Source organism: Mangifera indica, unplaced genomic scaffold (genome assembly GCF_011075055.1).
Source record: "Mangifera indica cultivar Alphonso unplaced genomic scaffold, CATAS_Mindica_2.1 Un_0084, whole genome shotgun sequence".
Classification (NCBI taxonomy): domain Eukaryota; kingdom Viridiplantae; phylum Streptophyta; class Magnoliopsida; order Sapindales; family Anacardiaceae; genus Mangifera; species Mangifera indica.
Window position 1 is genome coordinate 93,205 of NW_025401176.1, and position 13,635 is coordinate 106,839.

Consider the following 13,635-nt stretch of genomic DNA (forward strand, 5'->3'; position numbering starts at 1 on the left):
ATGAAGTCAGCAGAGAATATAATCGATATGCATAAGAGATTCTCAAACTTGATTAATGATCTTTGAGGATATTTTAAGAAGATTATTTAGTTATTGTCGGAATCAAAGTACAAGAAGAATAGTGATAATGAGATAATATGTTATGAATGCAAGAAAACATATCATATCCAATAAGAATGTCTTTAACTCATAAAGAGAAAGAAGGAGAAGAATCTAAAAAAGAAGGTGCTCACAGCTATTTAGAGTGGAAATGACAATTTAAATGATGAACATGAGTTGGAGCAGGAAAAATCCAATCTATGCTTCATGGCTTTGAGCGAATTGGAGGAAAAAGGTAACAACTCTAACTCTTATTCTTTCATTGAATTGCATGAAACATTTAATTGCCTTATGGATGAATACAAATACATGTGTGCTAAAAATAAATCTTTGAGAAAACAATTAACATGAATCAAGAATGATCATGAAAATCTTTTAAATGAACATGTTAAAATCAAGAAAGAACTTGAAATAATAAAAAATGAAAAGATTTTAGCATCAAATAAGTTAGAAAAATTTAGATGTGAAAATGATGCATTGCTTGGGAAAGTGACTAACTCAAATAAAATTTTAGAAAAATCCAAAATAAGTACAAAAAGATTAGATGAGATGCTTGCATCTCAAAGATGTGCATTAAATAAAGAAGGCCTAAGGTATAATGAAAATAATCATTTTGGTAAATCAAATAGGCCATTAAAGAATGATCACTCATTGAATTTAAAATATTATACTTTTATTGGTCATAATATGTGAAAGTGTCTAATTAGAAATGACAAACCATCCAAAATAAGGAAGTTTTAGGTTTCTAAAGTGACATTAAAAACTAACCTTGATGGAACCAAAACTATTTGGGTACCAAAGAAGTCTTAAAATTCTTTATAGGTGTGTCTTGTAGCTTTAGGATCAAAATGTTGCAAAATGTATGGCTATGCAAGACACATGTCTGAGTAATGGAGATGAGAGCACCAAGGTACCTTAAAAGTTAAAATTTCTTCAAGTTGAAAGCTTGTGATATCAAGTAAGTGCCTAAACTTTTTCTTAAAATTCAATAACCATATGTTTATGGTTATTGAGTTGGTTGATTGTTTGAGTATGCATATTTAAGCATAGTTAATTGAAATTAAATGCTTGAATGGATATTACTCTTAAGTTTTATTTTTGATTCATTCTCCTGATATTTGTTGTTATGTTTCATGGAAATTTTATGGAAATGCCAAAATTGATATATGATTTAGTTATTTCAAATATGTGTGTATTATTTGTATGAATGAATGTTCTTTGATATATTTTTGGGTTGAATGCTTATTAATATGATGATGATAATATTTGAATGGTTCCTGTGAATTAATTGAATGACTTTTTGTGTATTTTGATTATCATGCAATGATATGGATATATTTTACATGCTTACATATTCCATGATTGACATGTTTCAAAAGTAAATGAATATGTGATATTTGATATAATTTGGGTACATAAATGTGTTTAATGCTTATTGCAAAATCAAGAGGAATTAATTTGAATTTGTGTTCAAAATTGTTTATGATGTGATGTACATAAATTCACCTTAAAATATATCAAGATATTTAATATTTGTATCTTGAGGTGCTTTAATTTGATACATTATTCATGTGCTTTCATTGCATGTTTTTCAACTTGAAATTTTTTGAAAAATTATGTGTCAACAATTTTATATAAAATGTTAAATATTTTTTATCTTTAAGTTTCTATATATACACCTCCGTGTGCTTTGTGCACAAAAATCTTTCAAAATTTGCAACATGATAAGGATACGCTTCTTAGTAGTGTGGATCAACTAATTCAGTATATGAAGGGCAGATTCAATATTATGGAGTCATCTTAGAAAGCACGGTTTGATGCAACTGAGGTATGCATAGGGTAATCAAAGACATGCAAGGATAACTCATCAATTTAAGAAAGGATTTTAACGCTAGATAATTTATTGGCCATGGATGTTGAAAGGTATCCACTTATTGAGTTTTTCTCATGCATTTCCTTTGTATGTTTTATAGGCAAAGGTGAGTAGTAGGGTAGATGGGGATCCAACGGTCCAGCTAGCACCTACAAGAGGTGAGGGGTTGTTGTTTAGTTTGTCAGCCACATGGCATTATTAGTATTATTATTATTTCTTTCAAACACATGAGTTTACTCAAGATTTGTATGATTATTTTATAACAGAGATTTTATATACTTGCTAATTTCTAAGTTTGATTATTAAAGCAGTTATTTTTATTAAATTACCTTTTTACACGTTTTATAATGATGATCATGCATTAAAGTTTTTAAATTGTCCGATTGTGCATATCTTTTTTTATATATTCCTATTAGGGGTATGTATCTAAAGAATGGTGTTACATAACTCAAATTATTTGTTTAACATTAGTGCCACTTTCATTGTTGAATGAATCATTGAACTTCAATCCAATGCATATAACACATATAAAATGTGTTGTACATAGAGACATAAACGTGGGTTACAATCTTTATAGTATTACCTTAAAATATTTAGTAGGTATTAAAACTTCCATTACACCTTAGGTATTAAATTGGATAATTTGTTTTATGTATATCAACTTCTTGGTTTACTCCGAGTGACTGAATACACAAATTAACAAATTCTTTATTTCATTCTTGAATTCCTTGAATTTCTTTAAAGTATTCAAATTTGTATTTACAAAGATTTGCAAATCATACTCACTGAAATTTCCAATGAATCAGATGAAATATGGAATTTGTTGTGTTCGACATTAGTGGTTAATTCTCATTGTTTAAACAAAATTCAACAGTTGAATAATGCTTCTATTGAAAACATTAAAGGTTAGCGTAATCACTTTTGTCTGAAAAACATAACTAGTATCCATCATTTGACAAAAGTCAAATGAGTTAAAATTCTAGTCATGACTCAGTTTTTTGTGTCATTTAATATTACATTGTTTAATAATCGTTATTATAAAGTGTCTCCATTAGAAATCCTTGAATTAAATTAACTGACTTCTATTAACGATCAAATAATATTGGTTTAAGCTACACCTCAATCTATTGTGGCCACAAGTTTAATTGGTCATTGTCGTCCATTAGAAATCTCTAACTAAGATATCAACTCCTATGTTGGAGAGTGACAAATCCTCTATTAATCCATCATAGCTTTCATTCAAATCTCAATGTAGCCAATCACCACCTTTTAAATGATCCTTAAACTAGACTATGTTAGGTTAGTGTCAAACTATATCGATTTTTGCATAAAACGGTTTGATATCTCAAGTCTAAGGATCACATGTATCTTTGTTCATTGTAACGATATATTTCATAAACATTACAGTAACTATCCATATGAAATCCTTTTGGCAGGTCAATTCAGTGAATACGTTTATAATGTACACCATATTTTACACCAAATTGTCAACAAATAACACTTACACGTGAGAACTATCATCATTTTTTGATAAGGTTGTTCAATATTATAATAACTTTATCATTAAGAATAACCACCTAATGTGTACATATAGTTCTCATGATTAGATGTCATACACTGATCTCTTGCTACGATTTAACCACTCTAAGAGCATTTATCTATGTATAAACATACACCTTCTTGGACAAAGAATGTCACAGGCCTCTATTAATGAACTGTATTACTATGGGGATTGGCTCCAAGTGTATAAATATATTGAGCCAATAAGTGTAGAGATCGAAACTGATATTATACAAAACCAATTAATTTGTGATAAGTTTCAATCTACCACACTGATATACAACTCACTTATATTGTTTTTATTTGATGTGAGACTTTGTAGTCTCCAACATCCTTGATCAAGTGCAACCAATATTGGTTTGACAAGGTGTGTTACCACTTGGTATCTAGGATCACTTTAGGCTGTTAAGCCCACCCATATGATTATGGGCTTTGATACCATATAGAAATATATTTGGTCTATAAGTGTAAAGATTAAAACTCATAGTACACAAAACTAATTAGTTTTTGTTAAGGTTCAATTTACAACACTTATATACCACTCACTTATATTGTTTTTATTTGATATTAGACTATTGAGTCTCTAACACCTTCCCTTAAATGCAACTACTATAGACTGTTAGACCTGTCGTTTGGCTCAATGCATTGCCACTTGGTATCCAAAATCACTTTAGGTTATTAGGCCTACCCATTTGATTTTGGGCTCTAATATCAAGTAAAAATATATTAGCCTATAAGTATGAAGATCGAAACTTATATTACACAAAACTAATTGACATGTGTTTAGGTCCAATCTACTACTCTTATATTGTTTCTATTTGATGTGAGACTCTTTACTTTCCAACATTTTCTTTTACGTGCAACCAATATAAACTGTTACGCTTACCATTTGGTTGGGTGTGTTACCACTTGGTATCCAATATCACTTTAAGTGATTAGACCCACTTATTTGGTTTTAAACTCTGATACCATATAAAAATATATTTCGCCTATAAATATAAAAATCGAAATTCATATTTCACAAAATTAATTAACTTTTATTAAGGTTTAATTTATCATACTTATATTAGGACACCAACTCTAACAATTTGAACATTCCCCGTCCAAAAGGTGCTTCATGTCGTAGTTCTCTTTGCTAATATATCAGATTCATATGTACAGGATCTGTAGACGTTAACATAGATGTAGCTCAAGGTCTCCTCAGGGCTGCCGATCAGTATCTCTTGGATGGTCTCAAATGTCTCTGTGAGGTTGCCATTGCACAGGTTGGGTACAATATTATTTTGGTAAGTGCTCTTTTACATATCATGATATTGTACTAGACGCCAATCCAATCTAATGACTTAACCTCATTCTTTAGGATATTTCAATCGAGAATGTCCCATTCATGTTTCAGTTTTCTGAGGCCTATAATGCCGTGTCATTTTAGCAATCATGCATACTCTTTACACTAGAAAAATTTGACAATGCAAAGATGGAAGAGTAGGGCCAATGAAGGAATTTTGCAGATCTCAAAATGTAGCAATTTTTTAGTGATAATGCAAACTCCTAAATCCCAGGCAAGGCACTTATTGATCTTCCTGAGTCAATACAGTTCTTGAATATTTAAGTCATAGTACTATCTGTTCAAAACGTCTCTCGTAAATTCCTATATGGCTAGAAACCATTATTTTTCTTTCGGGTTCTAATTTTTTGTATGACCTTGCATTTCTTTATTAATTTTTAAAAATAAATATTTAATGTTTTTTAGCACCACATAGTATTAAGTAAATATAGTATTACTCCTTATCTTTTTCAATTTATTTATAAAAGTTGAACTAGGGGGCATTTAAGCACCTTTTAAACTTGTGAAACGTTTCGAACAAATACATCCGTCTGTTTGCCGCACTCGCTTTGATTAAACAGAAGAAAGCCAAAGATAACACTTGAATATGCCGTTCATCTCATTTTGACCTCACACCAAATCGAGAAGAAATAGCTTCGATGGCGCTTCAGCTTTCAACTCTACCCTTACATTCTCTCACTAACTCCTTCCACGTCGTCTATTCCCTTACCAAAACCAAATCGTCTTCTTCTATTTCAGCTCTCGCCTCCACTCCATCTTTCTCCTCAATTCAGGCAACTTTTTTCGCCAACTTCTCCTTTCTTTCTGATTGCCTCCACTTTTATTATATATTATTGACCGGAAATTGACGAGACAAATGGAAATTATTTCAGATTGTTGGTGGCCAAAAATTGACTCAGCATGGAAATTCACATTCCGATGGCGGCTTTCAGAGCTACGATGAAGAGTTTGATTGGGTTGATTTAGATGCTGATCTTTACTACTGGACCAAGTCGTTGCGGCCCGTTCAGGTACTTTAATAATTAAAATTATCATATCTTTATTAAAAAAAATTATTATGTTCAGAACGCCATTTATTTAATTTTAATTGTTTGTTTATGTTATTTGATGAAAATTCTACAGTGGTATCCTGGTCATATTGCGAAAACTGAAAAAGAACTTAGAGAACAACTCAAGTTGATGGATGTTGTCATTGAAGTGCGTGATGCTAGAATTCCCTTGTCCACTAGCCATCCTCAGGTTCAACTTTAACATTTACATATTAATTCTGTTAAATTTTGAAAGTTTTGGGAAATTTGATGTTTATTGCTTATTCAAACTTTATAATATTTTAATATTTTTAACTTTTTACTGTTAATTCTTGAGCAGATGGATTCGTGGCTCGGTAATAGGAAAAAAATTTTAGTGTTGAATAGAGAAGACATGATATCTACAGCAGATAGGAATGCCTGGGCTACTTATTATGCAATGCAGGGAACTAAAGTTATTTTCTCCAATGGACAACTTGGAATGGTATAGCAGTGGGAAATGTTATTTTAGCTATCTGTAGTTTTTGCACCATAGCAGAAATTAAATAATGTGTTAAATACAGGGCACAATGAAGTTGAGTCGGTTAGCAAAGACACTGGCGACTGGCGTTAATGTCAAACGCAGAGCTAAAGGACTCCTTCCTCGTCCGGTGGGTTCCCTTGATCAATTGCATACTCATATTGAACCTTATTATGCATATATAAGTGTGTCTCTGTGTCTTGCTTACTGTCTTAATTTCAGTTACAGATGAAATAAAGTTGTGATGCTGTCTTGCAGTATGCTAGTTTTATTTATTTTGTATCCAGATGTGTATGATTGCCAACCCCTTAATTTTTACCTGATAAAAATTTTACTTTCAAAGAATAAGCATTGTCCCTGATCATTGTACAGGTGCGAGCTGGAATAGTTGGATACCCGAATGTTGGGAAATCATCTTTAATCAATCGTTTGCTAAAGCGACGAATGTGTCCAGCTGCTCCCAGACCAGGTGTTACAAGAGAATTGAAGTACGTATTCTAGTCTTTATTGCTTAGATATCTCTGAAAATATCAAGAGATAGCTTGTTTCAATTTTTACTGGAATTTGAAAGTAGAAGAAGTTTAAGTTTTTGGGAAGCACATGATGCTTACCTTGTCAAAAGTGTTGGAGTGGCTCAGAAATGAAATGGTGGTTTTAACAAGCTGAAACATTGACATGGAATTTTGGCGTAAGATTTGCAGTTAAAATTTCTAATCCCTGAATTCATGTAGTCTTATAAATACTGAGAGCTCCAAAAAAGTTGAAATTCTTTTCACATTTTACTAATGCTGTTGGAAACTTAATAAAGAACAAGGTCTGATTATGTGCTTACAACGCCTATAACTTTTAATTAGTTTGGAAGTTAACCAAAATTCAAAATTAGGTTCTCTTAGATTGTAGAACTTTTTTCTTTTTGGATTTATTCTGTGTCAATAGAAAACGTAATTATAAAATGTTATTTTGATCTTAACCTTTCTATTTGTAAATATTTATCTTGTTTGACTATAATCCATTATTTTACCTAGTTAATCCTTCTTATTTTCTTTGAAGATGGGTTCATTTTGGTAAAGATCTTGAATTGTTGGATTCTCCTGGAATAATCCCTATGAGGATTAGTGATCAAGCAGCTGCAATAAAGCTTGCCATATGTGATGACATTGGAGAGAGATCCTATGATGTTGCTGATGTTGCAGCGGTTCTTGTCCAAATGCTGACAAGGATTCCAACAGTAGGTATGGTATTCTCTTGACTCTGTACTCATGTGCTCATGTTTATTATTTTAACATTAAGTTAGACACACTTCCATTTAGAAAAAAAGGTTTTCTAAGTCAAACTGATACTAGACTATTCATTTGGTGTCTTATTGCTTAACTGTTGGTAATCGGGCAAGAGCTTGGTTTAATCTGATTCTAGGGTTCATTTTGATCCTGGCCTAAGGGAAAAAATTGCAAATGACTGAAATATGGTCAACAGAAATTCCATTAGATGGTTCTGATTTATGGATTACAGGTGGAATTTCATCAACATGAAATGCCAGAGAGTTCAAATTCTGCAATTCAGTGGGTCAATATACTGGGTACAACTTGTAATCTAATTTATGCTCCTTTCCAGGTTCAAAGGCACTTCAAAACCGTTACAAGATTGATGTGGATGGTAACTGTGGTAAAACGTATGTCTCAGTGATTGTAGTTCTCACTTGAAAGGGTGATATGGCACACTTTGAAAGATTCCTAATGCCAAATTCTTCAAGAAACTTATTCTGGATCTAGAGAAGCGATATCTTTTTGGCTTTGGAATCTTTCTCAGGATGTACAAGCACTCTGAAGTTTCATTGCACAACAATATCTCATTGATCTAGTAACGCTGTTGTATTGCAGATTTATTCAGAAGCTTGCTCTTCATTTGTTTAATGGGGATGCCCACCAGGCAGCATACCGGGTCTTGTCAGATTTCCGGAAGGGAAGGTTTGGTTGGACTTCACTGGAGAGGCCCCCCAGGTAATGTCTCAGGGTGCTAGCTTTGGGTCCAAGATGATTTAAAGCTTCTGTGAGCACCACCTGATGCCTCGAGTGCTGAAAGGTGAAAGCTACCAACTAGAGAATTTAGAAACCCTATAGGTTTCATTCGGTTGACTGAGGTGTCTTAGTAAATAGAATAGCTTCAATTTGTTGTAATTATATTGGTCAAAATGACAAACAAGGCTGCTAGTAAGTTTCAGAGGGGCCAAAATTGTAGAATCATAGTGGAAATGGGGTTAGTTATACTGGATCATATTATTACTTCCATTATGTTTTCGTCCAGGCCGCCCAAGTGTATCAAAGGCTCTTACCATATTTTGTACTCTCGTACAACAAATGTTTGTGAAAAACTGAGCTCCAAATTTATGTACTTCACATTTGATTTATCGACTTAAAAGAGCCGCGATTGTTTGGCAAATGCAGTTGTTTTGGTTAGTGTTATACGCATGGAAATGACACTTGAGGTTTAACAAGCTATTTTGTCAACAATTGGACATGTTATTTAGTCGCATATAAGTTCAAGATGTGAATATAAAATTTTTCACTTGAATATAATGAGAAACACTTAACTATTTCACTTTACAACATTTAGGAGACTATCTTCTTATTTCATTTTGTGTCTATAGAGGAAAACCACCATTCCTTATTGAATTGAGATCATATAATTGATGTAATTTATTTATTTACATATAATCACTCACAACCCAATCTCTTTTCTAATGAATACAAAAAATTGTACAAAAGTTAAAAGGGATTCTCTCAATAATTCTTTTGTATTACATAATAGCACCTTATTAAAAACTTTTCTTAGAGATGTAAATAATATAATCATGTATGTAGACTTCTGACTAACAGGTTGAACCACATTAAAACCATTTTTTATCTTCACAATTTTTGTATGCAATCTTTCTTCTTCATAATTATTTCCATTCATTATCATCAATAGTGGATACAAAATTATTTTACTAATTTCAATCACCATTATTAACTTTCTTGCCATTGGTGTAGCCTTCTCATTGAAGTATGTAAATTCACATCAACATTTTGACACTAATCGGAGGTGAAAATACTCTAATGGCTAAAGTAATTCTATAAGGAGTTGAATAGGATATAAAAAATATTAAAACACAATTTAAAGTTTCAATCAAAACAATTATAAACACAAATATAAGAGATATAGGGAAAGAGAGTGCTCAAAATTTATAGTGTTTCCAAGCTAATCCACCTAAGCATCTTACATCCACTTCTTTAAGCAATTGATTTAAAGTTTCACTAAAGATGATGAATACTTTACACTAGCTATATGAGATTTCATACCACAAGTGATTGAAATAAGGGAATTAATATGTGAATACCTTTACAAGGATGATTACAAAAGTTTAAGTACTAGAGTTTCTTCAAAAATAAGAATGAGTAGTTTAGTGGGAGAATGTATTGAAGGCTTTAGAAGAGAAAATGAGTATAGTTTGATCAAGTATGTTCTCTAACCATTGGACACAATGAGATATAAGCTTCATGGGTTGGAAATGTAGAAATAACCGTTGGACACAATGAGATAGTTATTGACATATGAAAATGACATTTTTCTCTTAAAATAGTTAAATGTATGGGTGTTCAACTCGTGTGCACAATTGTGACTGACCTAAAAAGCTTTTCTTTTTTTTTCAAAGCAAGTGAACCTCAATCAACACACCTAATGGTCAACTTTTCACTAGCACCAATTGAGTGTACGTTTATCCATATATCATGCATCATCATACATTGCTTCACATGATGAATGAGTGAAAAATCTACTACATTGAATGCCTTGTATGCATAAGAGTATGTACTCTTAAGATTTGGCTTGTTTATGGGTGTGCATACCTCTTATACGGGTATGCATTTGACTTAGCTATGATGCTTGGCTTGCTCATGAATGACTCCTCTTGGTCATGACCTCTTCAATGTACTAACATGGTCATGCATGTTTCGAATGCATAGGCATGCATCAAATGTTGACTTTTCAAGAGTTGACTTAAACATGTTGGTGCATGGGATACCTTTGCACGAATGTGTTGCTCATGACTCTTTCATTTGTGTCATGTATGGGCATGCATCAATTGTTGACCAAATCCTACATTGACTTAAATTGAAGCACGAAAGGGACATTGTGTATAAGAAGGCTTGCAAATAACTAGCTTTATATATGTCATGCACGATAGTGCATCAAGTATGGACCGACATGCATCATATGTTTGATTGAGCCTAAAAGTCTAGAGGTATGAATGAGATTCACGTACGGTCTTGTACCTTTGCATACATAGTTAAAAAAACAATTATGCACAAACATGCATCATAGGTACACGATAGTGCATTACCTTGATACCTTCATTTTTCAATTTTTGTCCAAAATGGTCATAACTTAAGTCATGTCATGGACAAATTAGTGCATTTAACTTTGTTTTTGTTGTCATCAAAATACTTTAGGGTCCAACAATCTCTCCTTTTTTTATTGGTGACAAAAACCAATTTGAGAATTAGCTTAAACACATGAAAAATGTGATGTGTTTTTGCTTATTTGTGATTTTAAACTCCCTCTTTAAAAATACCTATATGTTTCCCCTATTTTTAACATTTTAAGGCTTTATGATTACCAAGTACTTTTATTAAGCCATTATCAATTTATTTGCATTTTACTTAGCATGTTGTGTAACATTAACATATTTACATATAAATTTTCATTAACATCAATTGCATCAACATCAACATTTATTCACATTTTTATCCCTTTTTGTCACAAATCAAAAAGGAAAATATGGCAACAACAAAACATCTCCAATAATTGCAATAAACTGTAACACATATCTAACACAAATTCAATATTTCAACAAAAATACATCTTAATGTTAATCATCCAACATATTAAACCAACACATCCAACAATTTAATAACAAAAGTTCAACAAAGTTAGTGCAAACTACATGAGTTCAACTAAACACAATAAAACAAGTGAATTGCAAAATGTTCCTTAAATGTACAATTTTGAAAAAAACATATAAAGTGCAAAAATTAAGAACAAAAAAGATGCAAGAGAGATCATGGGCATCATCCATCCTCATGTGAGGAATTCAAGAACTAAGTTCTCAAACTTCTTGACTTAGTTGTTCAAACTTTCCATCCACGTCATCAATCTTAGTACGCAAAAAGTCATCTTTCTATTTAACATTTAAAGGTATTCCATTACTTGCCACATTTTAGTTAGGGATTGTTCCTCCACACATATTTTTCCTTACAGCTTGGTTCTAGCATCAAAGAAGCAATAGAGTTAGAATTATCAAAGTAGTACCAACAAGTTTTTCACTCATTTTCCCATTTTTTCAATGACTTTCATCGAAAGAGTGTTTCTGCATTAAACCAATTGCTTTTAGAGAATTTCTTGATATAGCTTTCATTGTCATCCTTTAGATCAATCCCTAAGTGTTGAGAAATGAAGGTGACTATCATGCTAAAATCTATATCTGTGAAGGCCTCTTGAATATCACTTATCTTTTAGATTAACTGACCCTAAACCTTGATCACCCATGCTTGCCTATCAATGTAAGTAAGATTTTTAATTCATGTAATTAGATTGATCATATCATTCATGAGTTGTGGGTTTTGACAGATTGAGAATGATGAGGACACCAAGAATCGCTAGAAATCCTTTTAAGGATAACCTACTAGAGGCACAAAATTTAGAGACTATTGCCCTCATATTAAGTGTTGTGGTCATCTGAAACATTGTTCAAGAGGTGTTGAGGGATTAACAAGATGTTTCTAAAGATGATAGCAAGTTTTTTTAAGCATCACTAACACATGGTAAGACTAGGGGACCATCCAAGCTAATAGGATAAACACCAACTATGAGAAAGACGTAATTACACCCAATTTATGGATTGATGGGACCATACTAGCAATAAACATTCTCTAGTATGAATGATTCCATAGTTGCTAAAGAGTGGATGCAAATTGTAGAGAGTGTCATGTCTCTATTCATGATAATAGACATTGAGAATATTAGATATGTCACTTACCTATTTCAAGTAGATGTTTGAGCTTGGTTAAGGATGACCTTAGAATTAAAGGATATTTTTGGATTAACTTGAACAAAGTTTTGAGAGTTGTTTGATGTCAAGTACAAGGTTGTTGGCATAACCTTTGTAAAATTTTATAAGTTCCTTTATCTCCAATAGGGGTTGAGCTCAATGAAAGATTATGCCACTTGATTCAATTCTCTAGCATGATATGCTCCTACAGTAGCGAGTTTTGCTAAGGGTGCATGGAAAAGTTTGTCCCTAGCTTCAATCTAACCATTGTTGAAGATGTAATGATAAGAGACAGCCCTTTAAGAGATTACAACAAAGTCATGGATTGTGCCTTGAAATCTAAGATATTCATAAGAATTATGGTAAAAGACTTACTACCAGCCCCAACAATAGGTGTGATGATTCAGCTAACTCAATCCCAGCCTAACATTCTGATAAGGGAAAGAGATCCTTTTTAGTCAATAGATAAGAAGAAATAGAATGGACATAAAAAGCAAAAGAAAAATGATGCACCTACGTGCTAAAAATGTGAGAAATAAGATAAGAGAGAATGTTTGATTGGAGTGTGCTTCAACTATTGCCAACTTGGACATTTTGCAAAGCATTGCACTGTAGCCCTATCCCGAATGATTAGACTAGGGAAGGTGTCACAACAAGAGTCTATAATCACTCAAGGCTCGATAAAGTCTAACTTAGCTATAATGACTGGCTAGTTACTCTTTCTTAATACTTTTTTGAAGGATTTGTCACTCTCAAGCATAAAAGAAAATATCTCTGATGAGAATATTGAAAAACATTGATGACCACTCGAATTTGTGGCCATAATAGTGTAACACCCATGGGTAAGCCCTAACAGCATTTCTGTTTTTTCCCTATATTAGTTATGATTTAAGTAAGTTCTTCAATTTTATAAGCACGAATGAACATGCATTGTAAAGGTGTCTTCCATTCATTAACTTCGATACCAATAGTGTAGGTTAAATGTACCACTTGTTTGTCATGTTTTTACCAAATATAAAAAAGGTCATCGAGCTAGGGTTTTCACATTAAGATATTTTATTTTTCCAATGCTAGACATAGAGAGAGAAAGCTATGAGTTGGAATCCCATAAGTGCAAGGAAGAGCCTT

At 32.3% G+C, this 13,635-nt stretch overlaps 1 protein-coding gene across 2 annotated transcripts; it reads left to right on the forward strand.

Moving 5' to 3' along the window:
* The first annotated feature begins 5,375 nt into the window (after positions 1 to 5,375).
* Positions 5,376 to 8,861, forward strand: LOC123207513 (DAR GTPase 3, chloroplastic-like). Of its 2 annotated transcripts, XM_044625008.1 has the most exons (9): positions 5,379 to 5,650; positions 5,750 to 5,887; positions 6,000 to 6,116; positions 6,246 to 6,389; positions 6,469 to 6,555; positions 6,798 to 6,913; positions 7,476 to 7,657; positions 8,037 to 8,094; positions 8,303 to 8,861. In XM_044625008.1, exons 1-9 carry the CDS (start codon positions 5,516 to 5,518, stop codon positions 8,424 to 8,426), a joined length of 1,101 nt encoding a protein of 366 aa, XP_044480943.1. In that variant the 5' UTR covers positions 5,379 to 5,515; the 3' UTR covers positions 8,427 to 8,861. The 2 variants fall into 2 exon arrangements, with proteins under 2 accessions (XP_044480945.1, XP_044480943.1); XM_044625010.1 differs by lacking the exon at positions 8,037 to 8,094 and having other exon boundaries at positions 5,376 to 5,650.
* Positions 8,862 to 13,635: the final 4,774 nt, after the last annotated feature.